This window comes from Nuphar pumila, chromosome 13 (genome assembly GCF_984573655.1).
Source record: "Nuphar pumila chromosome 13, dmNupPumi1.hap1.1, whole genome shotgun sequence".
Lineage (NCBI taxonomy): Eukaryota > Viridiplantae > Streptophyta > Magnoliopsida > Nymphaeales > Nymphaeaceae > Nuphar > Nuphar pumila.
In genome coordinates this window covers 28,331,223-28,357,633 of record NC_143261.1, presented here as the reverse complement: position 1 = coordinate 28,357,633, position 26,411 = coordinate 28,331,223, and the positions used below count along the sequence as shown (strand labels likewise).

The 26,411-nt window shown below is 37.4% G+C and overlaps 1 protein-coding gene across 1 annotated transcript; it reads right to left on the bottom strand.

Moving 5' to 3' along the window:
• Positions 1-492: 492 nt before the first annotated feature.
• On the bottom strand, positions 493-25,717 carry LOC149818201 (proteasome subunit alpha type-2-A). The gene is made up of 11 exons (XM_089984792.1): positions 25,608-25,717; positions 25,435-25,511; positions 21,828-21,892; positions 4,830-4,876; positions 3,760-3,835; positions 3,530-3,597; positions 3,376-3,445; positions 2,887-2,972; positions 1,782-1,844; positions 1,626-1,691; positions 493-709 (listed from the first exon to the last, which is right to left on the bottom strand). Exons 1-11 carry the CDS (start codon positions 25,646-25,648, stop codon positions 661-663), a joined length of 708 nt encoding a protein of 235 aa, XP_089840918.1. The 5' UTR covers positions 25,649-25,717; the 3' UTR covers positions 493-660.
• Between the last annotated feature and the right edge of the window lie 694 nt (positions 25,718-26,411).

The following is a 26,411-nucleotide window of genomic DNA, read 5'->3' as shown; positions in this document are numbered from 1 at the left end:
CCAAGGGGGGTGGCATAACCTGAGGGGGCCTTGGCCATTAGATGGATGGACAGGGTTCCATTTCCACGGGCGTGAGCTCGACCCCCTCAAATAAAAAAGGGCAAGGGCATTATTTCTTTTGCTCGTGCTCAAGTAATCAGAAAAAAAACAAAGGTAAGTTACCTTGTAATGTGGGCGTGCTAAGCAAAAATTCTCTCTTACCCGACTATTTGGTTGTTCTCCAAGGATGCCCAGATCATATACCTCCCTTTCAAAGTTGGTTGCTAGGCAGGAATTGCGGATGTCTTCCCAAGTCATAGATTGGTCATGATGTCTTTAACTGAGACCAAGCCAAGTTTTAAATCAACGTCTATAAGTCTTTGACTTTTTTTTTAAGGAAACCACCTGTGAGAAGCGGTTGCGGATGAATTCAGGCACAGCCCCCCTCAGGGACCTCAACCACCCCTCGTAGATGTAAAACCTCCAGATACCCCGCCCCCTCAAAAAAAAAACTACAAGATAAATTTCTCTAATATAACAGGAAAATGTGTAAAGCAGGTAAGTGGAGCAACAATTTAGCAATTTAAACCATCTTTTGAATGAAAGAGCATTTATGACCATCTTCCGATAAAAGATCCAACGCAAAAAAAAAAATAGATGAACAAGAGCAAAGAAACTCGTCTACTCAACTTCAGCAAGATAATCATCAATTTCAGATGGTTTCAGCACTCTGCATCAGCACATTGACAGAGCTGGTTAGTTGGAATTCCAAGTCTACTGACATGAGCAGGCATTCATGTGTGTGTGTGTGTGTGCACATGCATGCACGGATGGGATAGTGCATGCCCACATATGCACACTCATGTAAAAAAGCTATAGCATAAACAAAGGCTTCATTAACAGGGGGCAAGGAGTGGCCTCAAAAGAACTTGACACAGATTCTACATTAACCCGATATGCAAATCTTGAATTTGCCATGATTGGACACAATCTTGAATTAGGCCCTGATTGAAATCTAGGCACCGAGGTAGCCGGAGTGGGAAGTGTGGAATACCCATTGCCAAAGTCGTTTGGGATGGATGCAGTTGTAGGAAATGATGGAACTGGGATGGTATTTGACACCTCCAGTTCCACATCTCACTTCCCACCTACATGAGGTGGTAGTTGCCAAATACTACACCAGTTCCCATGCCGGTGCCTACTCCGATGACCTTCCCAATGCTCTTCCAGTTATAATTACAACTTTTCAGCTGCATTCCAAACAGCTGCACAAGTGGAAGTGGTAAATCCTTAGCTGAACCGTTACACTTATCCCAAACAACCATCTGGATTTGCTAAAACCACAAATTTTGGGAATTCCATAACTGCATCCTTAGCTACCACCAATTGGAAGATTCCAAACTTAGACATGTTTGTATGTGAATAGATGCATGAATTTGTGTAATGTCTGCTGCCCAAGGTGCATCACACCATAATATATCAGGAAAATGACAAACGTTTATGCAAAGCTGTGGTTCATGCAACTATTTAACTGCCATATCATGTGCATGGTGGGAACTGGGAAGCAGATCCAGGATGTTAAGATATACATGAAGAAAAGAAACATACACACAAACTCAGAAAATCACAGGCAAAGAACAATCTACCTGAATTGTCGATCAGCACCAATTATACCAATCTCAATATTTTTAGCAGAAATTTGGCCTTCAAACCTACAGCGATTGCAAAAATATAGCAGATAAGTACAGTATCGCAAGAATCCAAATAAATATTTGTATAGCAGGCATTCTTATCATGCACACCCTTCTTTTAGAGTCAATATGGCTGTATGTACAGCATCATCCAGCTCCATGTCATCTGTATACCTGCTCAAATGGATAGAAATATCAACTTTTCTAAGCATCTAAAAAGCACAAAAAGAAGTGCATAGCGTGTCAAAAAAAATTTGGAATTTGGATCGTGTAGTGAATGATCCACAAACAGAACAGAAGAATCAAGTTACTATTATGCTATATTATCATTTAAAATAATCAGGATTGTTTTAGGGCTAATAGAAAAGTGAAGAAGATCTGAAGAGAAAACTAATGACACCTTAAAGGCCACATCAGACAGCTAGCAGATTTTAGTTTTCAAACTCATGAATGGTTACTATTATGCTATATTATCATTTAAAATAATCAGGATTGTTTTAGGGCTAATAGAAAAGTGAAGAAGATCTGAAGAGAAAACTAATGACACCTTAAAGGCCACATCAGACAGCTATCAGATTTTAGTTTTCAAACTCATGAATGGTTATAGATAATTTTTTCCCTCAACGAGCCTATGAAAGGAATCAAACCCAAATAGTTACAAACTCCTGACATGGCTGATTTTCACATGAACTCAAGGAACCAGAGGAAATAAAGCAAAGCTTAATATACACAGCCACATGGGCAGATGGAAATGGACTGGGGCATCCATCATGAAGTAGGGCCAATATCATGCCAAAGGGTGATTTAACGCAGCACTAGAGAGTTATGTAGTTTTTGTTACATAGTGAAAGAAAATAGGAGAGACACGGCACATAAATGATGATTCTGTGTCAGAGCTCCACTAGTAGACGTGCTTGGGAGGGAGTATGGAGTGCATCAAGGATGGTTTTGGGAATTTACAGCAGCACCGGCAAAGTATATGGCCTTTATTATTTTGCAGAAAATAGACAAAAGCCTCATTAAGTTTGGTCACATAACCAAGTCTATTATATTTCGTCAACTTGGTATGTTGAATTGTGCTCATGGGACTAGCTTCATGACAATCACTTTCTTGTGTATGTTTCTTAGTTCGATTCTGCATATATTCCTCCATCTTTTGTGTTTACAGAACCATCACTAACTTGCAAAAGAAAAAAATACATATAAAATAAGTTACCTTTTCTCAAGAAAAGTCTTTGCGTTGGAAACATTCTTTCCCATGGCAGATGCTTTCCAAGAAAAATATGAACCTGAAGGATCCACCTACAATCAAAGAAAAGAGAACTCAACATGTCATTTGTCAAGTTTGAGAGGGTTTACCAGCCAAAAGTAAGAAGCAAAGAGCACTCATGAAAGTATCAAGGGTTTACAGGTAAGAATACTTGCAATAGTGAATAATGCATAAGGCAGAATTTATAGTCATATGGAGAGAGAGAGAGAGTGGGGAGTGTATATAAGCTGAGAAGAAAGCATGCCATGTTACATAAGGAGAAAATGGAATCCGTACCACATAGACAATCAAAAACTCCATAGCAAAAATTGGACTAGTGTTCAATATTTCCCATGGGGTCAATTTAAACTTTACAAACTAACTCTGTCAGAAATGAGGGTTCAGGTACGACCACTAACCAAGTGGCAGAAATCCATCAGATGCTAAGCTGCATACCTGGTAAAGTTGTGGGCCATTGTCATCATATCCAGCAACAAGCAATGAAACTCCAAAGGGTCTCACGCCACTGCAATCAAGCATGAGTCCATCAAGACAGTAGTTTATCAATAGGAAGTAGGAACACAACCCCATAAGGTTACAAGCTAGTTACCCAGATTGAGTAAATTCCTGCATGACAGCTGCAGTTTCCCTCACAAGTTGTGTAACAGGAACAGGCTCCTACAATTGTTATATCAGATGTTGCATAAGTGCTTTTTCTCATTTTTGTGTTCTAGAAACAACAGGAAACTCCATACACGTAAGTACTAATTATTTTGTGAAGATAGTAAAAACTAACTTAAAAAAAAGGTTGCATAAACAAAGGAAATGCCATATGATTACTTTATACAGTCTGTAATATTGTTGTGCTTGCTTCCTACTTTTCCGAACTAAAACTCGAAAGTCAGGTCCCATCCCACTGTACACAAAGAAGAAACCAGTGCTTTATTAGAGGAATATCAATTACAACTGGACGTAAAGGGTGTGGAAAAGGAATATATTTCCCTATGCCATAATGCAGGAGGTTCGCATTTTTTAGTTGACAAGCAATATATCAGTCTTTAAAAGCAACAAAAAGCTCTCGAACAACAATCATTTGCATGCACTTGCATAACATAAAACAATTCTATAGGAATAAGCCTTTTCCTTTTCCTCAATGTGAAACACAGAGATACAGTGACACTAATAAAGCAAGATAGAAGTTGTGGATGCATTACAAACAACAATCGCCTCTCAAGCTCAATAGACATGCATCCCTGAACATCAATTCCAACGACATTAAACAGAACATTTATGTACAATGATCATGATATTCTTCACAACTATTCGATCTCACTACATTTGACATAAAGCAGTTCATCAGGGCATACATGGATATGCTAACATTGCAAACACACCAATTATCATCAAAGTTTAGCTCACTTAGGATTTCAAAACATTGAACTAGCCCTCATTAAGCAACTAGTGAGAACTCAACTTGCGGATAGCTGCATTTTTCATCTGTTCTTAATTTCAAAATTAGAAGGAATGCCTTCATGTTGAAGAAAATAAACCAATGTCTAAGAGTATATTCATAAAATTTGAAGAATCCGAGTAACATCAGCTGCAACAATTTAAATGGCACGTGAATAAAAAAGCTTACCTCCATACTACACTAAGGTAACAAAATTTTATTGACCTTCAATATCACAGTTAACATGCATATTGTAGCTTATCTTATTGTACCATGGCCTTGCAAGAGACATAGGAAACCCTTGTGCCAAATATTCTACATAGATCAATTAATTAAAGATTAATGATGAAAAAACATGCATAAACTATTTTTTCCACACAACACACACAGCATGTGCATGGAATGCTAAAGGTACTAAAATCCTTAACTTTCAGAATTGCAGAAAGATGGGCAAAGTTACCTGTAAACAACTCCAATATTTTCTGTCAAAAGCTGAATCTTTTGTACCTGACAGGATGAAGTTTAAAATCATATTGTTACTAAAATCTATAAAAAAATATGCCAATCACTCCAAAAGCAGCCAAAAGCAAACTTCTGCAACTGTCAAATCATGCCAAAAATGACAAAAAGCTGTTAGAATATGCAATCACCAATGAGAGAGCAATATGTGGCGTTTTCATGTCGTTTCTTTTCAAAAAAAAACTTGCTTTTTATACATTTTTAGGCCGTGTTTTTTTATCCTGTGCATAACTCTTTAGTTATACATTGTCTGTCCCAAGCCCGGATAACGGAGGAGGGTGCGTTAGGCCAGTGACAGCCAGCGTAAAAACTTAGTCACACCCTATGAATATGAACCAATATGCGAATTTCATTGGGGCAGTCCCTACTAAGCGACGCTATGTACTCTATAGGCCCGGAGGCAGTGATAAGTGGGCAAAGGTAGCTAGGACATTGCCCAGAAGCGATGCGTCTAACCGGCGCCCGGGGGTGGGGTCAAATAGGCAAGGGTTCTCGCACTTTGTTGAAAGGGTGAGGGTAAAAAAGATAGTTCAAGACCATACAATTAGGTTAGCCACTTGGAACATAGGGTCTTTAACTGGTAAGTTGGTAGAGTTAGTAGATGTTATGTGTAGGAGAAAGATTGATATTTTATGTTTACAAGAGACCAAATGGGTAGGTGAGAAAGCAAAAGTGATACAACCTTGAGGATATAAGATTTGGTATTCAGGAATACATAGGAATAGTAATGGAGTTGGGATTGTTATTAGTTGTGAGTTTATAGATAATGTAGTTGAGGTATGTAGGAAGGGGGATAGGATTATACTTATTAGATTAGTAGTAGGTACGGATATTATTAATTTTATTAGTGTTTATGCACCTCAAGTCGGTTTAGACGATTCCATTAAGCGTCAATTTTGGGAAGATTTAGACGGAGTAGTACAAGGGATATCTCATGGAGAAAAGATTTTCATCGGCGAAGACCTTAATGGACATGTAGGCATTAATAGGGATGGATTTGAGAGTATCCATGGAAGCTATGGTATAGGAGAAAGAAACGAAAGTGGAGAAAGGATTTTAGATTTTGGTTTGTCCTATGACTTGATCTTAGCCAACACGTGATTTAGGAAGAGGGAGTCTCACCTAGTAACATTTAAAAGTGGGGTTAATAAGAGTCAGATAGATTTTTTCTTACTCAGAAAGAGAGATAGGAGTTGTTGCATCGATTGTAAGGTTATACCGGGAGAAAGTGTAGCTACACAGCATAGAGTCTTAATTTTAGATCTTAAAATTAGAAAATGCCACAAAAGGGATAGGCATAGGATAGATCCTAGAATTAAGTGGTGGACACTGAAAGGAGCTAAAGAAGGAATGTTTGTAGAACAGGTAGCTAAGGAAGCTAAATGGTGTCTCAAGGAGGATGCAGAATCAATGTTGAATAAGATAGCAGGTTGCATGCGAAAGGTGGCGAAGGAGGTTTTGGGTGAGTCTAAAGGTGGTGCACCGCTAGGTAAGGATACATCATGGTGGAACGAAGATGTCAAATTAGCTATTAAGGTTAAAAGAGAGTGTTATATAAATCTAAGTAAGAGTCGTGATAATGAGAATTTGAAGAAGTATATGGTAGCAAAGAAGGAAGCTAAAAAAGTAGTTTGAAACGCGAGGAATAAGGTATATAAGGAGGTCTATGACAAGTTGGATACCAAGGAGAGCGAAAAGGATATTTATATGCTTGCAAAGATGAGAGATATGAAATCGAGGGATCTGGGTATGGTTAGATGTATCAAAGATGCAACGCAAAGGGTTTTAGTTAAAAATGAGGAGATTAAGGAGAGATGGAAAGATTATTTTGATAAGCTATTTAATGGAAGACATGCCCAGGATCTTGGAGACTTCTCCATTCCTTTTCATGAGATGAATCGTGACTTCATGCGCAAGATTCAAAAGAAAGAAATTGCAGAGGCTTTGAAGAAAATGCAATCCATAAAGGCAGTTGGCCCGGATGGTATACCTATCGAGGCTTGGAAATGCTTGGTGAGAAAGGTTTAGTTGGCAAATCTTTTTAACAAGATTTGACGGACAAATAAGATGCCTAATGAGTGGAGGAAGAGTACTTTGGTGTCTCTCTATAAGAATAAGGGTGATATACAAGATTGCACAAACTATCGTGGTATAAAACTCATGAGTCATACTATGAAACTTTGGGAGACGGTGATTGAGTATAGGTTGAGGAAGGTTGCCATGATATCGGAGAATCAATTCGGTTTTATGCCTGGAAGATCAACTATGGAAGCTATACATCTTCTTAGACAACTTATTGAGAGATATAGAGAGGGGAACAAAGATTTGCATATGGTTTTTATTGATTTGGAGAAGGCATACAATAGAGTACCTAGGGATGTTCTCTGGTGGACAATGATGAAGAAAGTATCTCTCTCAAGTACATTAGTATAATTAAAGATATGTACGAAGGAGTAGTCACCAATGTCCACACTTGTGGAGGGGTGACAAACAATTTTCCTATAACGGTTGGGTTACATAAAGGATTTGCATTAAGCCCTTTCCTTTTTGCTATAGTGATAGATGAACTTACGAGATCAATTCAAGAAAATGTGTTGTGGTGTATGTTGTTTGCTGATGATATTGTTTTGATTGATGAGTCTAGAGCTGGGGTTAATGCTAAGTTAGAATTATGGAGACAGACTTTGGAAGCAAGAGGTTTTACGTTGAGTAAGATTAAGACAGAATATATGGAATGTCGGTTTAGTAAGCAACGAAGTAGTGATGAGAGTGTAGTGAAGCTTGGTGAGCAAGAAATAGCAGTGGATGATTGTTTCAAATATTTGGGATCTATCATTCAAAAGAATGGAGAAATTGATGGAGATGTAAATCATAAGATTAAGGTTGGGTGGATGAAATGGAAAAGTGCAATTGGAGTGTTGTGCGATCGTAGAATGCCATTGTGATTGAAGGGAAAGTTTTATAGGACGACAATTAAACCCGCTTTACTATTTGGTACGGAATGTTGGGCTGCCAAGAGACATCATTTTCAAAAAAGGAGTGTAACTGAGATGTGTATGCTTCGATGGATGTGTGGAAAGACACTAAAAGATAAGATTCGGAACGAGGAAATACGTAAGAAGGTAGGCGTTGCATCCATTGAAAATAAGATGAGTGAGAATCGTTTACAATGGTTTGGGCATATTCGGCAAAGGCCTAATGATGCTCCGGTTAGAAGGATGGAGAAATGGGAAAATATATTAGCTAAAAGATGTCAGGGTAGGCCTAAGAAGACTTGGATAGAGATGATAAGAAAGGATATGAATGCTTTGAACCTCACCAAGGACATGACATTGGATAGAAATGAGTGGAGGATAAGGATTCATGTGGAGGACCCAAATGATTTTCTTTTTGGTTCATATCGCCGACCCCAATTGTTTGGGATGAAGGCGTTGTTGTTGTTGTTGTTGTTGTTGTTGTTGTTGTTGTAATAAGGAGAAAGGAGAAACCTACATCACACGCTGGCTATCTTCTTTGAATTAAATATCTCAGACTAGGGAGTTAAAAAGGAGTCACTGTGACCAAGAAAGCCAATTTCAAATGGTACACATGAAACAGTAAGATCTGAATGGTAAGTCATTCTTTTCAGACTATATCAAACCATGAACTTTTATCAAGTAGAACAAAGAAGATCTGACACATTGGAAAGGCAAATGAAGATAGTAGAATGCAAAGCTTCTCTAAAGCCGAGGCCGATGCAGAGATAGTTTATATTCATGACAAGCAGAAGGGTCCATGAAATTTGATGCTAATAATCTTTTGTTTGCCCATCCAAAATTGCTTAAGGCCCACCCAGCCAACCGGGAATTTGGTAACACAAATGAGAATTTAAGGACTACCAAAAGAGATTTAGATTAACAAACAAATTGACGAAGGCAGACATCAATCTTTTCATTCCAAAAACTTGTGTTGAAAAAGCCAAATGACAGAACTCTCAATGCACACTACATGAAAAACTATGTAAACATTGAAGAGGTATTGTCCTACAGTATCCAAAATAGAAAACTACAAACATCTGCGAACCTACTTTACAAGGCATTATTTCCATTAACCTATGCTATGTCACATGGGTAAGGGTATGGAGGGCACGACACAGCAATTTCAAAAAGTGAGTATATGGGGACACGGGTATATATATATATATAAAGAAAGAGTTTGGGTATGGATCAGGTGTGTCTCTCCATTAGGATCTATATTAGAAATTTGAAAACAAAAGCCCCTAAATAGAAAAAAATTAAATGGTAAGGGGTTGAATGAAATATTTGAAAAGAAGGGGAGAAATTTGATTTCTTTTAATAAAAAGGAGGGTGGGGAACGAAAGGTCTCTCTTTCTCTCTTCTTCTTCTTCTTCTTCTTCTTCTTCAACTCCAGGTCAAAAGTCAAAAAAAATATTGTTATTTGGATCGGGTCAAGGTTGGACCCGACCCAATCCATACCAGCACTTACCCGTGTCGGGCGGTGTCGAGTCGACACGGATATGGCTGCTTGTTAGACGTGTCTATGTGACATAGCCATTAACTCTGACCAGGCTGCCTCATACTCTTTTCTGGCTACTTACTGTTGCCATACGTCCTTGAGCATTTTCACACCAAATATTGTTTAAAACTTACATAAACACCACACACTATTCTACCAGGTGACCCCTAGGCCATCACATGGAAAGATTCAAATCATTAGGTTGATTCATTCAGATGGCAAATAGGAAATGAAGCAAACAAGCTCCCATGGGTGGGATAAAAATAGGAAACGAGTAATTGTTTTCATATCATTGAGAACACACCCATATACAATGATTTAGAAGTTACTCTTAGATGTTATCCTGTCAATTTGTATTTAAGAATAGTATTTTTTCAGATAGAGCATCAATGTCATGGAGTACCTCCCAATAACATGACAGCTTAATGAGCATCAACCCTTCATTGACTATTCTATTTCTTGGGAAAGCAATGTTCATCCAATGCTTTCTTCCACTGGCATATAACTTTGCTCAAGCCAAAGTCCTGAAAATTGCTATCAACAACCCAGAAAAAAAAAAAGAAAAACTAGATACATCAATACTTAATTCAAATTTTAATAGAAAGAGAAATTACCACTAAGTGTCCATACTTCGTGAACTATGTAACACGGACTCTTCTAACAGGGCACGGCACCGCACCCGCACCCATGCGGGTGCAACACTTGGACATGGCTTCTTTTGTGTAAGGTGAAGTCAACCACAATGAGGTCCATTTCTGTCCAAAAGTAGATTCAGTTAACCCTAACCAAGTCCAGTTTTATCTATATATTGATGAGGTGTTATTTTATATATATATATATATATATATATATATATATATATATATATGCACCAGTGAGGTGTTATTTTTTAGTGACGAGGAATAGCAATTGTAAATTGTTAATTTGATTTATTGCATAAATTTATGCATGAAGAATTGATGATATGATAATTATTTTTATTTCATTAGTGTTAACTTAAAACTGTTAAAAATTATATATATACCTGTAAAAGTATCTTCATACGGAAGATCTATGACTCCTTTAAGATATGCTTCTCGAATATAGTGACAGTCCATCTCAATGTGTTTAGTCTGCTCATGAAATATATGATTTTTGGCAATATAAATTGCACTCTTATTATCACAACATAGCTTGGTGGACCCTTCAACATTGATCCCCATATCTTCTAATAATTGATGAATCCATACAATTTCCATGGTAGTTGTTGTCATGGCTCGATATTCAGCTTCAGTAGAAGATAAAAACACTTTTTGTTGCTTCTTGCACCTCTATGAGATCAACGAGTCTCCTAAAAACACACACAAACGAGTGGTGGGATAACGATTATTTGGGTCACCTCCCCCATCAGAGTTAGTATAAGCAATTAATTTCAATTCAGAAGAGGAGGATAAGAATATTCTCTTATTTAGTGTACCCTTTATGTATCTCACAATCCGCAAGATGGCACTCATGTGGACTGATGTTGGTGCATGTTAGAACTGACTTGCAGTATAAACTGCATGAGAAATATCTAATCTAGTACTACTCAGATACATCAATGAACCCACAAGCTCTTTGTAGGGGTGGGATCGGAGAGAGAAATGTCATCATCAATTTTCATTTTAGCTCCTACTATAGCAGGAGTTTCACAAACTTTATCATCCGTAATATCTGACCTGTCAATAACCTCATATGCAAGCTTAGTTTGAGACAAAAAATACCCTATACGAGAGTATGTTACTTCAATACCCAAAAAATAAGTTAAAAATCTCAAATCAGACATTTCAAATCTATCCTTTAAAATTGATTTTATACTTTTAACCTCTTTAGTATCACTTCTGGTTATTAGCATATCATCTACATACAAAAGCAGAATGACAATCCCTGCATTAGTTTTTCTAACGAACAAACCAGTGTCAGTGAAACAGGATGAAAAACCATTTTCTAACATTATGAAGTTAAACCTATCATACCAAGCCTTGGGGACTTGTTTTAAACCATAAAGTGTTTTTCGAAGTCGAAGCACTTTCCCTTTGGGAGTCTCCATCCCTAGTGGAGCATCCATATATACCTCTTCATTTAAATCGTCATTTAGGAAGACATTTTTAGCATCCATTTGATAAATGTTCCATTTGTTAATTGAGACATCAGACAGTGACCATTCGGGCCACAGAGACAAACATTTCTTCATAGTCAATCATGTATTCTTAACTATATCCCTTTGCAACTAACCAAGCTTTATATATCTCAAAAGATCCATCGCTCTTAGTTTTTACCTTAAATACACATTTGTACCCTATTGCTTTCTTACCCTTAGGAAGAACTTGAAATTTTCAAGTTTTTGCCTTGTTGAGAGCTGAGAGCTCACATTCCATTACTCTCAGCCACTCATCATTCTTTTTGGCTTCTTCGAAGTTCCTGAGTTCTACATAGGAATGAATGGCACTAAGACAGGCTCTATGTTTAGGAGTAAAGGAATCATATGAGATGAACCTAGAGGGCATCTTTCTATTTCTCTCAGTTTTTCGTAGATTTTCATCATTAGTTGAATTGAAACCATTAGGATCACTGTATCTTTCAATGGCACTCCTAAAATTGTTTCTGTCTCTATGAGTATATGTTATAAGGTCTCTCGATGTTCCTTCATCACTATGGGAGGGAAAATCTTCTTCGTTTTCTTTATCATTGGCCTCATTAGGAGTGAGTTCATCGTCACTATCATCATCATGAGCTAATAATTCAAATAAAAAGGAGTAATCCATATTTTCTTTAAAGGTTCACTTCTTTCAAAATCATTAACATTTTCCAGAAAACACACATTTCTGGAAACATATAATTTATCATTCTTTATATCATAACAACGAAACCCTTTTTGGGTTTCGGAATATCCAAGAAAGGCACAGGCAATAGCTTTCGGTGAAAGCTTGTCGTTCTTGTCAGTAAGAACAAAGCATTTGCAACCGAAAATTCTCAACCGACTATAGTCGGGTTCTTTGGTATACAACATTTCAAAAGGCGAGATATTGTTCAAATTTTTCGAAGGTAGCCGATTTATTAGATAGACAGATGCTAAAGCAGCTTCGGCCCAAAAACATTTTGGAATGTTTTGAGAAATAAGTAGAGTTTGAGTGGTCTCTATTATGTGTCTATGCTTTCTTTTGACTAATTCATTTTGTTGAGGGGTTTTCGGACAAGATCTTTGGTGAAGAATAGCATGACTTTCAAGATAATTTTTGAATTCACTTGAAAGGTATTCTCCACCAGAGGCAGTTCTAAAAAATTTTAGATCTCCGTTGAATTGATTTTTAATCATCATATGATAGGTTTTAAAAGTCAAAAAAACTTCATATTTGTGTTTAAGAAAATAAATCCAACAATATCTCGTGTAGTCATCAACAAAAATGACATAATATGCAAAACCTCCTTTTGATAAGACAAGTGTCGGTCTCTATACATCCGAATGGACAATTTCAAAAGGCCTTGTTGTAAACATAGATCTTTGACAAAAAAGGTAATTTTTTTATTTTCCCAAGTATACAGTCGTTACAATTGAAATCACTTTTACAGACTTTTAACAAAAGGTAAATGGAAAATTTTTACAATATTCGGATGTCCAAGTCTCATGTGCCACACACATTAATATCCTTTTGTTGGACAACATTACAAAAAGGATTTTTTGGAATTTGAATAAAATCGATGTAGTAAAGATCGCCCTTCCTAGAGCCTTCCCCAATCAACCTCTCAGACCAACGATCATGTATCCAACATTTGTTAGATGAAAACTTTATCACACCCATGGTCCGAGAGTTGAGAAACCGAAAGTAAATTTAAGTTTAATTTAGGTATAAATCTAATTTTTAGAATAAAAAAACCTTGTTTTTCAAAATTTTCAATTCCTTTTACTTCAAGAGATATTTCATCCGCGGTTGAAACAAAGAATGGGGAGCGATTATTTGAGTAATCGGAAAAGGAACTCATACTTGGGGTCATGGGAAATGAAGCACCCGAATCTAAAAGCCATGATGTATTACCAGGAGGAGAAGAGGTTGACATGGCGGCTCCAGAAATAGCCCATTTGAGAAGAGGTTGAAGCAGGGTTACCGGAAGCGCCTAGCTAAAAGGGGAAGCGCGCTTCCCCGAGACGCGCTTTGGAAGCGCGACACGCGGCGCTTCCGAAACGCACAGGGAAGCGCACATAAAAAAGAAGAAGCGCGTCCCCCTTTAAAGGGGGACGCGCTTCTCTTTATAGGGGGACGCGTCCCTCTTTAAAAAGGGACGTGTTTCCCTTTAAAGGAAAATGCGTCCCCCTTTAAAGGGAATCGCGTCCCCCTTTAAAGGAAATTGCGCCCCCCTTTAAAGGGGGGCGCCTTTACGAAATACCAAATTTACCCTTTTTTAAAACGAAATTGACACGTGAAAAACAATAAAAAAATCTGAATAAGGGTAAAACAGACATTTTACAAAAAATCATGAAAACTTAAGGGCGAAGGCAGGGTTTTTCTTTTTCACCCGACTCCTCTCTCTCTCTCTCTCTCTCTCTCTCTCTCTCTCTCTCTCTCTCTCTCTCTCTCTCTCTCTCTCTCTCTCTCTCTCTCTCATTTTCGGCCACCGGCGACGTCCGACGATCGGCGGCCTCCAACGATCGGCGACCTCCGACGATCTGCTACCTACGCCGATCTGCTACCTCTGACGATCGGCAACCTCCTCCTTTGTTGACATCATCTGAAGACCTCGATCGAGCAATGTCTCTGTTCAGGTATGTTCCTCTCTTCCACTGACGTCCGGCGACCTCCTCCATTGCTTAGCAAGGTTGTAAATGCGCAGGCTCAACGCCTCGCTTCGCCTCTGAGGCTCACAACACTGCCCCCCACATGAATCCTAGCTACGCCACTGCACTGAATCAATGAGGCAAAGCACCTCGCTTCGCCTCTGAGGCGCACGCCTCAGGTAATGAGGCGCACGCCTAAGGTAGGTAATGAGGCGCACGCCTCAGGTAGGTAATGAGGTGCACGCCTCTAACAACACTGCCCCCAAACTTCGGGGGCAGCGTCCCCAAATTTTTTTTTTTGACATAAAATAAAAAATGGCTACAATTATTAATAAAAATCTATTTCATATGGACAAATCGAACTATTTGCTGCAGTCAGGGCTGGGTAGGACTGGGCTGGGCTACAAAAATGAATAAAAATCTATTTCATATGGAATCAGGGCTGGGCTAGCCGGCTAGGACTGGGCTTTTAAAAAAAATAAATAAATAACTGTTACGGTAGCCTCCCGAAACAGTTGTTTATTTATTTTTTTTTAAAAGCCCAGTCCTAGCCAAGCCCTGATTCCATATGAAATAGATTTTTATCTATTTTTGTAGCCCAGCCCAGTACCCAGCCCTGACTGCAGCAAATAGTTCGATTTGTCCATATGAAATAGATTTTTATTAATAATTGTAGCCATTTTTTATTTTATGTCAAAAAAAATTGGCTGATTCACAAATTTTGCTATATTCATTGAGTCTTGGACTCTTGGCTGATTCATGTACTGATTCGTTAAATTTGATTTGATGGGCATATTCTGATAAAAATAAATAGAACTAGTCTGCAGTTCTTTTTAGATTGGATTTATCAAGCTTCTACCTATTTGTGATTTCCTGGGTTAAATTAAATCTGTGGTATTTCAAGTTTCAACTGTCATGTTTGTTTGAGATTTAGTTTGATTAAACTTGAATTTTAAGGCTTGATGCTTTCCTCTGTATTCATTACGGGTGTTAATGCTATTAGAAAAAAGAAATCTGATTGGTTTCATAGTTCTGAAATTTAGATTGTGACTGCGAAGCTGTGTGATACATATTGTCTGGATTATTTTAAGAAATGAGCATGATTAGTTTATGTGCGCTGACACTGAAGTTGTTTAGTAAACCCCACGGTATTTTACGGGAATTCGATTGCAAGGGGCGTTCATGGTTCACTTTGAGTCTTTTTTTTTCCTTTTGTTTTCGCATTCCACTCTCCATCTTTTGATGTTAATAATAGTTTTTTTAAAGTGTTCTAAAATGATTCCTATACTTTTATGATGCAGGTATATTTGTCTGTTCTTTGCTTCATTAATGACCATCACAAGCTATGATCACGATAATTATGATGACGATGATGATTCTTTTTACAATTTGGAGCATGAATCGTCTAGTGGTGTTGGGAAGGATAATGCAAGAAAGGGCAAGATTCCATATGAGTTTGAGAACAGAAATGAAAATTGTTTTGATGAGGAAGATGAAGAAGAATATGACTACTATTCTGAAGATGACCAAGATGATGAACCACCTAGCATGCATAAAACAACAGTGCTATGGCGCCATGTATTGAAACAAAAGAAGAGTGGGCAAGGAAAGCAAGGTGGAACCCAAGTTTTTATGTGCAGGCACTGCAAAAATATTTATCATGGGTCATATACTCGAGTTTTTGCACATCTCATGGGATCTCCAAAGGGACAAAGTGTTGGGATTGTCTTTTGCCCTGTAGTTGCAAAAAATGCAGAATTGGCAAAAAAAATTAAGAGGCAAGTTCATCGAGTGGAGGTTTCATCAAGTGCATTTGAGTTGAGGAGATCAAGAATTGATACTCCGAAGAAGCCTATTAGTATGATTACATCATCTAATGGAAACCGAAAAACAGTTGATATTCGTGATACCTTTAAAAAGGTAGAAAGAGATGATGTAGATCACAAAATTATCAGATTTTTGTGTGCAAATGGCATACCTTTCAATGTGCTTCGATCACCATATTGGGAAGAGATGATATCTGCAGTTAGTAAAGTGCCTGGATATAAACCCCCATCATATGAAAAAGCGCGAACAACGTTGCTTGACAGTGAGAAAGAGTGTGTTCACAGGGAGTTAAATGAATTTCGAGAAAAGTTTGAGGAGTTTGGAGTTTCCATTGTCTCAGACGGTTGGACAAATATCAAGAACAAACACTTGATAAATATACTTGCCTCAAACTGTTTTGGCTCGATGTTCTTATATGCAAGCGATTTTTCTAATGTGCAACAGTCAGCTGCAAACATTGCCGAGTTTTTGAAGACGGGATTTAAACTTGTGGGGCCTTCTAATGTAGTGCAAGTGATTACAGACAATGCAGCAAATTGCAAGTTAGCAGGTGAAGAATTAAAACAAATGTACAAGTATATTTTTTGGTCACCTTGTGTTGTGCACACACTTAATTTGATCTTCAAGGATTTGGCACATGAGTTTCATTGGTTGGGAGAAACATATTTGCAGAGTAAAGAAATTGTGAAGTATATCACAAATCATTCAAAAGCACTAGCAATCTTTAGAAGTAATGAAAAATTAGAATTAATAAAGATTGCAAAAACAAGGTTTGCTTCACATTATACTACTTTGAAACGCTTGCTTGATGTGAGGGAGAGCTTAAGGTTCACAGTAATTTCAGATAGATGGAGCGATTGGAAGCAATCATGCACGGATGACACTATGAAAAAAAAGGGCTGTTACAACAGAAACAACTGTTCTTGATGAAGAATATTGGGATTTTGTACGTTTAGCATTATTGATTACAAAACCCATCTATAAGATGATTAAATTTTGTGATCAGGAAGGCCCTATAATTGGTGAAGTGTATGAAGGCATGGACAATATGTTGGGGGAAATCAAAGACAATCTAAAAGGACAACCAGATTTATATGAAAAGATTCATAAGATTGTCTCAAATAGATGGGATAGAATGAATGTGCCTCTCCATAGTCTAGCCCACATGCTTACTCCAAAATATTACGAGTCAGAGTATCTCAAAATCCCAGCAGCAGGAGGGGTCAAACGAGTTTCTCCTGGTAAAAATTTTATTCTATCAATTTAATAAAGTTTAATGATTTAATTATTTTATTATTTCATTTGCATTTTCTTGTTATAGTTACTAAACATTTTTTTTTGCAGAAAAGGATAATGATATCTTAGACGGTGCAATGCTCGCGCTTGAAGTCATATCTTCTGGAAATGAAGAGCTATCTACACTTTATAGGTCACAACTTATGGCTTTTGCATCAAGAAGTGGAAGATTTAGCCGAAATGCAGCAAGAATAGATGCACTGAATCCTACAATGTCGGTGCTTAATTGGTGGCGTTTTTATGGTGGTGATACACCTGAGTTGAGAGCATTAGCCATTAAAGTTTTATCTCAACCTATTAGCACATCTTCTGCAGAAAGAGTGTGGAGCACCTATAGTTACATTCACAATGTTAAAAGAAATAGACTCAATGAAGATCGTGCTGATACCTTAGTATATATTCATTCCAATCTTCGATTGATTGACAGGTATAATTAAACTGTGTTGTACTTTTGTTTTGGTATTTTTTTTCTCTTTTTCTATCATTGATTGTTTATTAGCATTCATATTTTATATTCTTGTTATAAAAGGTGCAACGATCGCTACAAAGAAGGGCCTAGTCGAAAATGGGATATCAATCCAGAACTTCCTATTGTAGAAGAAAATACGTTGAGATTAGAGGATATGCGATGGAGAGATTTGGATGATAGTGCACAACAATCAAGCACTATTTCCAAATTCAAACATAAAGATGCACAACCAAGAGCTCCATTACCTTCAATAATCATACGTACAAATGAAGTTGAAGAGGATACAAATCAATCCAACAGAGCTAGTAGAACTGCAGATATACAAGAGCGACCATCAGTTCCTCAAGGTCGGATTGATCGTTTCTTTAGCAGGAGACCTAGGCAAGGTATGTTGATATTGTGTTTTTTATATTTTAAATTATGGTTTTTGAACATTTTAATTTTTTAAGGTATTCATTATAGGAAATGAAGGAAGGAGCAGAAGACATGGTCGTGGAGGACAAGAAGCACGTGATGATGCAGAAAGTTCACGATCTATTGCTGACTTGAAGGGGAAGAGAAAGATGACAGATTAATGAACTCTTGAATTATTAATTGTTTTTTTGATGATGTAGTTGGAGTAGTCCAACTTAAAAACTTTTATGTTATTTTTTTGTCATGGTCTTATAATATTTTTTTGGTATACTTTTATTTTGAATCTTGCATGATGAAGTGAAGTAGTGGATTATGTTAATTTTAAGGTTAGACTTAGAGTTTAGAACTTTGTAGCTTATAATTTACAAATTAGAAATTTATAGCTTCTTAGGTCGCTTCCTATGTCGCTTCCGAGACGCTTCCCGGTTTGCTCCTAAGTGGTCCCACGTTTCCCGCTTCCTAAAATTTTGAAAGTGCCTCGCTTCCCGCTTCCGCTTCCCATATCGCTTCCCACTTCAGCTTCCCGTATCGCTTCCCGCTCCCGCTTCCTCGACTGGCAACTCTGGGTTGAAGAGCATCCACAATTTCTTGCAATGATAGAGCTTCATTTGAAGATGATGAGCACTCTTCATTTTGAGGTTGGGATGTGGTAGCCATGGCTAGCAACTTCTTCCATTTTGGACATATTAGCTTGATGTGCCCCGGTTCCTTACAAAAGTGGCACACGAGTTTGCTATAATCTCTCTTTCCTCCTTGACCACTTGAACCTTGGTTTTGATTCTTAAAATGAGGAGGCTTGTAGGTCCTTAGATTGCTCCCCAGTCTTGAAACGGCATTAACACCTTCATTTTCTTCATTATTGGAACGTGTTGCTAGAACACTTGGGTTATTCTTACTTATACCCATACGTGTCTCTTCCCCACTTAGTTTAGTAATTACATCTTCAAGACAGGGGGAAGTGAAGGTGGATAAAAGAGACGATCGAATTTGTTCAAATTCGATCCTAAGCCCATTCAAAAAATTGAAGAAACGATCTTCTTCTAATTGCTTGTGCCTAAGCTCAATAGCCTCTCTGCTCCATTTGGGTTCAAGTATGGCAAGTTCATCCCAAATGGAAGACAACTCCGCAAAATACTCTCTAATAGTCATTTTGTTTTGTTAAAGGGTCAAGGCCCTTTTTTGAAAATAGTATTTGTGGGACAAATCCCTTAGTGTACATTTTTTCAAGGTATTTCCACGCTTGAGAAGCTTTCTTAAACTTTATAATATTGGCATTGATTCTTGTATCTACAGACGAAAAAATCCATGAGAGGATTTTGAAGTTCCTCATCGCCCATTCTTCATGTTTTTTGCTATAATCTTCAAGAGCTTTGGCTCTTTCTTCTCCTCCAAGAATTTATATTTCTCCTCTTCGTTAAGGTGATCTTAGGCTCCGGTTCGGAAATCGAGCCTTGGACATAGCCCTAAAGCCCTTTCCTTTAATATGCGCCTCCATATTTCTGGCCCAAACGTGATAGTTGAAACCATTAAGTTTAAAGCCGAGAGAGAAATGGGAGTTTTTTTCACCCATTGGAGAGGAGAAATGATAAAAAAAGATACGTACCTCAAGAGATTTTTAGATCTTTCTTAGTGAAAGAATCTTCTAAAGTATTGGATAAACGAAAGGATCCACCCCAATCACCAAATATTTTGAAGGCACATTTTTCGAGGCACAGAAAAATGTGAGAATCAACACGATCTTTCTTTCTCCAACCTCGCTCTGATACCATATAAAAGTATCTTCAACAAGATACTATGATCAAGACCTTAATATTCTTGATGATAAACACGTGCACAATAAGAACTCTTTAGAACACTTTGTACACAAAAGCACAACCCACTAAATCTCACAAATGCACACCAGCATAAAAATATAAAAAAATTGTATTGAAGAAATTGGAGAGCATAAGCTCCAAAGAATGAATTTACAAAAGGGAGAAGACCCCTATATATAACACAAAAAGGGGGGCCTTGGAGAGGCCCTAATGTGATCGTCGAAGCCCCTCCAACGGTCACAAATGTGACCGTTGGAGGGGCCCAACGATCATATTGGGTCCCTCCCAAGGCAATCCAAAAAATGAATAAAAGAAAAGTAAAAAAGAAAAAGGAATTACATGCACATTCCAAAGAGAATATGCGCAAAAATGAAAAGGACTAAAATACCCCTACAGCTGATATATATTTATATATATAATTAGATAGATATATATACATATATATGAAATATACATGTATATGTATCTTTCTTTATATATATAAAATATATATGGGCATTACAAGGATAATAGATTACAATTTAACAATACCCTCCCCGCACCCCCGCACCCAAGTTTTTTTAAAGTGCCGCATCCGCACCTATGTGACATAGTTGGTGAAGAATCTGAATATGACTTCCGCTGACATTTGTGCATCTTCTTGTTTTTAAAATCCAAAGCATAATTAGGGTGTATTAGGTATTAAAGATCGCACAATCCTTAGGTGTCTATAGGCAAATGAAAGGTTGAGGAAGCACTGTGTTTCTTGTGATTAACATTTTAAAAGTTAATATCCATCAATAATCTGTTTGCTTATATGTATAGAAAAAAGCTATCAAAAATTCCAAAAAAAGGATTGTACTTCTTTGTCATTTAAGCGTAATAAACTTTAGAATAATGGTGCAAATTGTACTTTAAAGATATGGGTGCATTATGGGTACATAGTGTATGGAGCCCCCCTCCCCCACCCAAAAAAAATCTCATATGACTACTTGAAGCACCCTTGTTACATAAACACAAGAATTTGCTTTCATACACTTAAAGAATAGTAGATAGTAGGTTCCAAAATTCATAGAATCAGTCGCTAAAAATGCTTGTTTATCTGAGATGGAAAAACTTAATGTTATGCCATGTGTTGGAATTTAGCATAACATCAAAGTGCTGCTTCTGTAGAACCTTGACAGAACAGTATATGTATCCTGAGGAGCATAGTCTAAACCAAACTGAATAGAGTTGTAAAACCAGTAATCTTAATAAAACAGACAAAATAAAAAACTTATGGAAACATCCCCTACCAATGTCCCACTTGTGCAATTTTCCTTTTTTCGAACAAAAGTATCTGATACAATTAGATAACAGTCTAACGATCAGGTAATAATGAAAGCACATGTATAGAAGTTTCGCTGTTAAAATCGTGTAAAATCAAATGCATCTTGCTAATCAGTAATCAGGAATAAATAGAGTACCCATGAAATAGATACATGTAGGTAAGAAAATAAGAAAGTTTGTAATGACCATGGTATATTTCCAATGACCAACATGAAACAAATAGCAGTTATGCACGCTTCTTAAATAGAAAAGTTTTGCGAAGATGTGAACCCAAAACATAACACAGCTATACATGCAAAAAATCTTTTACTGCAAAACATAGAAAAGGCATGCACAACCATGATGGTGATTAGCATCAATAACCAACAAATTGCCAGAATAAAATAAGTAAAACTCAATAATTAACAGTTATGTTTGTCCTAGAGAAAGCTGATTCTGAACCATAAGTGAAAGAAAAAATTCTCCATGATCTTCAACATAACATTGGTCAGAATGTCAGATTCTTACAGATGACTCGTCAACTAAAATGGATGGCAGTTTCTTCTCGGTGGCAATGACAACCCCATTAGCAGCTGCAAACAAAAACATAAAAGCTTGTGAGGCTCATTATCTAACAAATGGAAAGCCGAAACCTGGAGCTTAAAACAATAATGCATGTCCTTGCAAAAAAACGAAGTAAAGAGATAACAGCTGTAGACAAGTGTATAAAAGCAAATATATGCACATGCTCCCAGTTTTGTTACACACTGAAGCTAACGTGAATACAAAGAGTGTATTACAAATGCGACAACAAGTCTGTCTTTATAAACTACATCTTTCAAGGAGAAGTTAAACTTTCTTATCTGTATAATGCAAGTTATGATGCACGATATTCATGTTGACCATCTTATGTAACTACACTTTTCATGTTGTGATCAATCAGTATTTAAAGAAAAGGTGAAAATGCTTCATAAAATGAAAGACAATTGGTGTATAATCCAGTACATGAAGATGGGAAGCAGTGGATGATAAAGAAAGAAAAATTTGTGAGGTAGAAGCAACACAAAAGAGGATCGATTAGAGCAGCAAAGGAAAATGAGATGGAAAGGGTAGGACAGACAGGAAGCCTGATACATAAGAAAGCTAATCTAGTATGTCCAACTCCAATTTCTTTATGAAGAACTTCTCGAAACAATAAAACAAATGGCCATAAAAGAAACTGTGTATTTTGCTTCTCGAGTGCGCAAATCATGCAGCAGCTTTTTCTTTGATTTAGCAGCAATAAACAATTACTCCTCATAGGAGGAAAATCATGCCTGTTTTGACTCTGATTACATTGCCAATATTGTATTTATCACACCAGGGCGATTGATTGTCACTGTTTTCTTCTTCTTTTTTGTCCTAATAATGCTCTCTTTTTGTTTTGCCTACCAGAAAAGAAAAGGGCAACATTTGTATCAGGTCAATGTCAAACTTCGCATAAATGCACCCTGCAACAAATATAATCATTTGCTTCAATAATATAGCAAGATGTTCCATTATGCCACTGGTTGAAGATTCTCCAATGACTCACAAGTTCATATCCTACACAACATACTTTATGTTGCCTATATTTTCTTTTCCCACTCTGCTTGATAGCTCAAGACAGGCTTTTCATCCACTTCCCATGTGTAGCCCTCAAAAATTCAGGCCTCACTTCTAAGATGTTTTCCAGAAAAGGAGCTTGTCCGACTTCTTTACAATAACTCATTGTACCCAACGAGGAAGAATGTGCATAGCATATTTAGGATCCGGTTCTTTCATGGTCTTAGTTGTCATAGGCGCTAGGCGGAGCCTAGGTGGTGAGCCCCTAAAAAGGCCCAGGCGGGTCCTAAGTGGTAACTCAAATAAAAAAAATTTAAAAAAAAACATAATAAGAAACATGTATACAGTATAAAATCAATCAACAATAAGCAATAGACAAACAATATGTCATTAAACACTGTAAAGCAATTATGTTACATAATCTTAAACAAATTAAGAGTAAATTAACAATTGGATCCATACAACTAACAATGTAAATGAACAATACACAAAATATAAAATCATGTATACAAAAAAATTAACAACAATAGACTAATACAAGCAATAGACAAATAATGTTTTCTTCTTCTTCTCAATATCAGATATAATATAACTTCTTCTTCTTCTTCTTCTCAACAATAGACATAATACAAGCAATAGACAAATAACATGTCTTCTTCTTCTTCTTCTTCTTCTTCTCCTCGAATAAGAAAACAAATGATATGCCTTAAAAAATCTTCAAAAAAAAAACCTAGGCTCTAAAAAAAGCTTAGGCGGTCGCAGCCAAGGCGGTGCCTAGGCAGTAATATAGGGCCCCACCGCCCAAACCTGGTCGCCCAGGTGGTGGGGCTGCGCCTAGGCACTGCCTTTGACAAGTAAATTCATGGTATAACACACATAAAGCAACCAACAGCTTGAGTAAATAGGTACTTTTATTATGTTTATTATTTGAACAATCATTCTGGCTTCACTGTATTTCCTTTGCAAAATAGGTATATGCATTAGATTTGAGGCTTACTGTTTTGTTCATAGCATGCAGATTCTTCTACTTGAGAGTAGTGCCCATTGATTGCAGACACAACGCATGTGACAACCATCCTAAGCGTTTCTAGTATACTTTGTTAAGATTCTTCATAGCCTATGTCACATGGGTGAGGGGGGTGCGGCAAAAATATAAATATAAATATTAATATAAATAAATATATATATATATATATAAAGTTCAAAAGTTGGACATAAATGACCCTGAGTGCATTGACCACACCCAAGGTCAGGTTGACCGCACCGGGTGCCACACCCACACGCGCACCCATGTCGCGTCGACGTGGGTGCATCACCCAGTTGGCCGAGTCCCTGTGGCATAGTTCATAGCTAATTTTCCTTTTAAGTGACTCCTTATGGTTTCCTCCACTTGATTTGACTGCATGTGCTTTATGGGCATGCATCAATCAGGTAAGACTAAGACTTTCAAGTTTCAGCTTTATCACGAATATTAAATCTTCTGCCTGTAACGTTGAGGAACAAGGTCACATTAAGCATTTAAGCCGTCTGAGTGCTTTTGCCAGTTCTATTCCCTAATCGACCTCGAAATCCTTCCAGTTAATTCAATCTTCTGCCTGATTTCCAACAAAATACTACAAATATTCAATCTTTTCTTACTACAAACCCCATAATTTTTGCCTAAATCAAAAGTAAACAACCTATTATCCCAACGAAACTCACATCAACAGAAACCTTGTTGACATACACTGCTTAACATTGATCCATAAACAAGGTCACATTAAGCATTTAAGCAATCTTCGGAACAATCCACTGTGACGTTGAGGAACAAGGTCACATTAAGCATTTAAGCAGTCTGATCGCTTTTGCCAGTTCTATTCCCTAATCGTCCTGGAAATCCTTCCAGCTAATTCAATCTTCTGCCTGATTTCCAACAAACTGCTACAAATATTCAATCTTTTCTTACTACAAGCCCCAGAATTTTTGCCTAAATAAAAAGTAAACAACCTATTATCCCAACGAAACTCGCATCAACCAAAACCTTGTTGGCATACACTGCTTAACATTGATCCATAAACAAGGTCACATTAAGCATTTAAGCAATCTGCGGAACAATCCACTGTGACGTTGAGGAACAAGGTCACATTAAGCATTTAAGCGGTCTGAGTGCTTTTGCCAGTTATATTCCCTAATCGACCTCGAAATCCTTCCAGCGAATTCAATCTTCTGCCTGATTTCCAACAAGATGCTACAAATATTAAATCTTTTCTTACTACAAACCCCATAATTTTTGCCTAAATCAAAAGTAAACAACCTATTATTCGAACGAAACTCGCATCAATCGATCAACCGAAACCTTGTTGAATACACTGCTTAACATTGATCCATAAACATTTACATACAAATACAGAAACCATCAATCCCTGAATAGAATCAATTAATCTTCCGTATTTCGTCTACCGAGATTGGTAAGACGAACTACTGATCGAAAATAGATATGATAAAGTAAAACCCTAAAAACTGAGGGAACAAACGAGCAAGAAAAGGAAGAAGAACGCGAAGGACTTTGTACCTTTGATCCCAAGAGAGGTCTGGCCAGATCCGACGGCCATCAGAGCGTGCTCGATCTGAACTAGCTTACCGGACGGACTGCGGAGATAAGAATGAGAATACGATCAAAAACAGGGCCGACGCGTACAAATACGTATGAGACGACATCTAGGGTTTTAGCGGAATTGTGCGCACCTGAACGTGGTGAGGGAAAACGAATACTGGCTGTCTCCCATCGCGACTCAGAAGAGATCGAGAGAGGAACGAGAATGCGAGAGAAAGAGCGACGACGAATCGAGAGAGAGGAGACGACGAAGTTATACAGGAGAGGACATATAGGGAATTAGAGGGGTTGTTTCTTCTGTATTGTATCTAGTAAAAATACCCTCATTTTTTAAGAAATTGCAAAGTCACCCTTTCAGGTCGGATAGTGTTGACTGGCAAACGAGGAGTTAAACGAACCAAGGAGTTGGGGCGCATATTTACTCCGAGTTAAACGAGCAGAGTCCGAGCTGGTTCGTTTATAGAAAAAAAAACGCATTATTTTAGAGCTGAAATAAATAAGATTATAAAATGATACATGTAAAATATAATTAGAATATATTTCTTACTACTTAAAAGAATTTATATTAGTCGAGCTGAGCTTTTGGACAAGCTCATTACAAGTTGAACATGAGCCGAGCCACAAGCCGCTTGTCTTGTTTCCGAGCCTTAGTGTTCTAATATACTGGAATATACATCAAGCCAAAAATTAATCACAAGTCGGATATTATATGAATCCGGTTTAGTTTTTATTCTTATTCTAGACCCGGATGGGTACTAGGCTTATTAACAAGTTGAGTGGGTATCCAGTCAAGCATTTTGGGAGTCAATACGGGTTCGGTTTCCATGCCAATCGGGTTGGATCTACTGCAGTTTGAGGGGAAATTAGTTCGCAAATGAATAGGCTTGTGACTGAATGGATCAGGTTTCGCATAGTTCAGGTGCTCAACAAAATGG

What these genes read in the sequence shown, in the direction of transcription:
- LOC149818201 (XM_089984792.1), bottom strand. Translation starts at nt 25,648, where the DNA reads ATGGGAGACAGCCAGTATTCGTTTTCCCTCACCACGTTCAG. An exon ending in GACCTCTCTTGGGATCAAAG is followed by an intron (nt 21,893 to 25,434) that starts GTACAAAGTCCT and finishes TTTTGTTTGCAG; the next exon opens with CTGCTAATGGGGTTGTCATT. An exon ending in AATATTGGAGTTGTTTACAG is followed by an intron (nt 3,836 to 4,829) that starts GTAACTTTGCCC and finishes CTTTGTGTACAG; the next exon opens with TGGGATGGGACCTGACTTTC.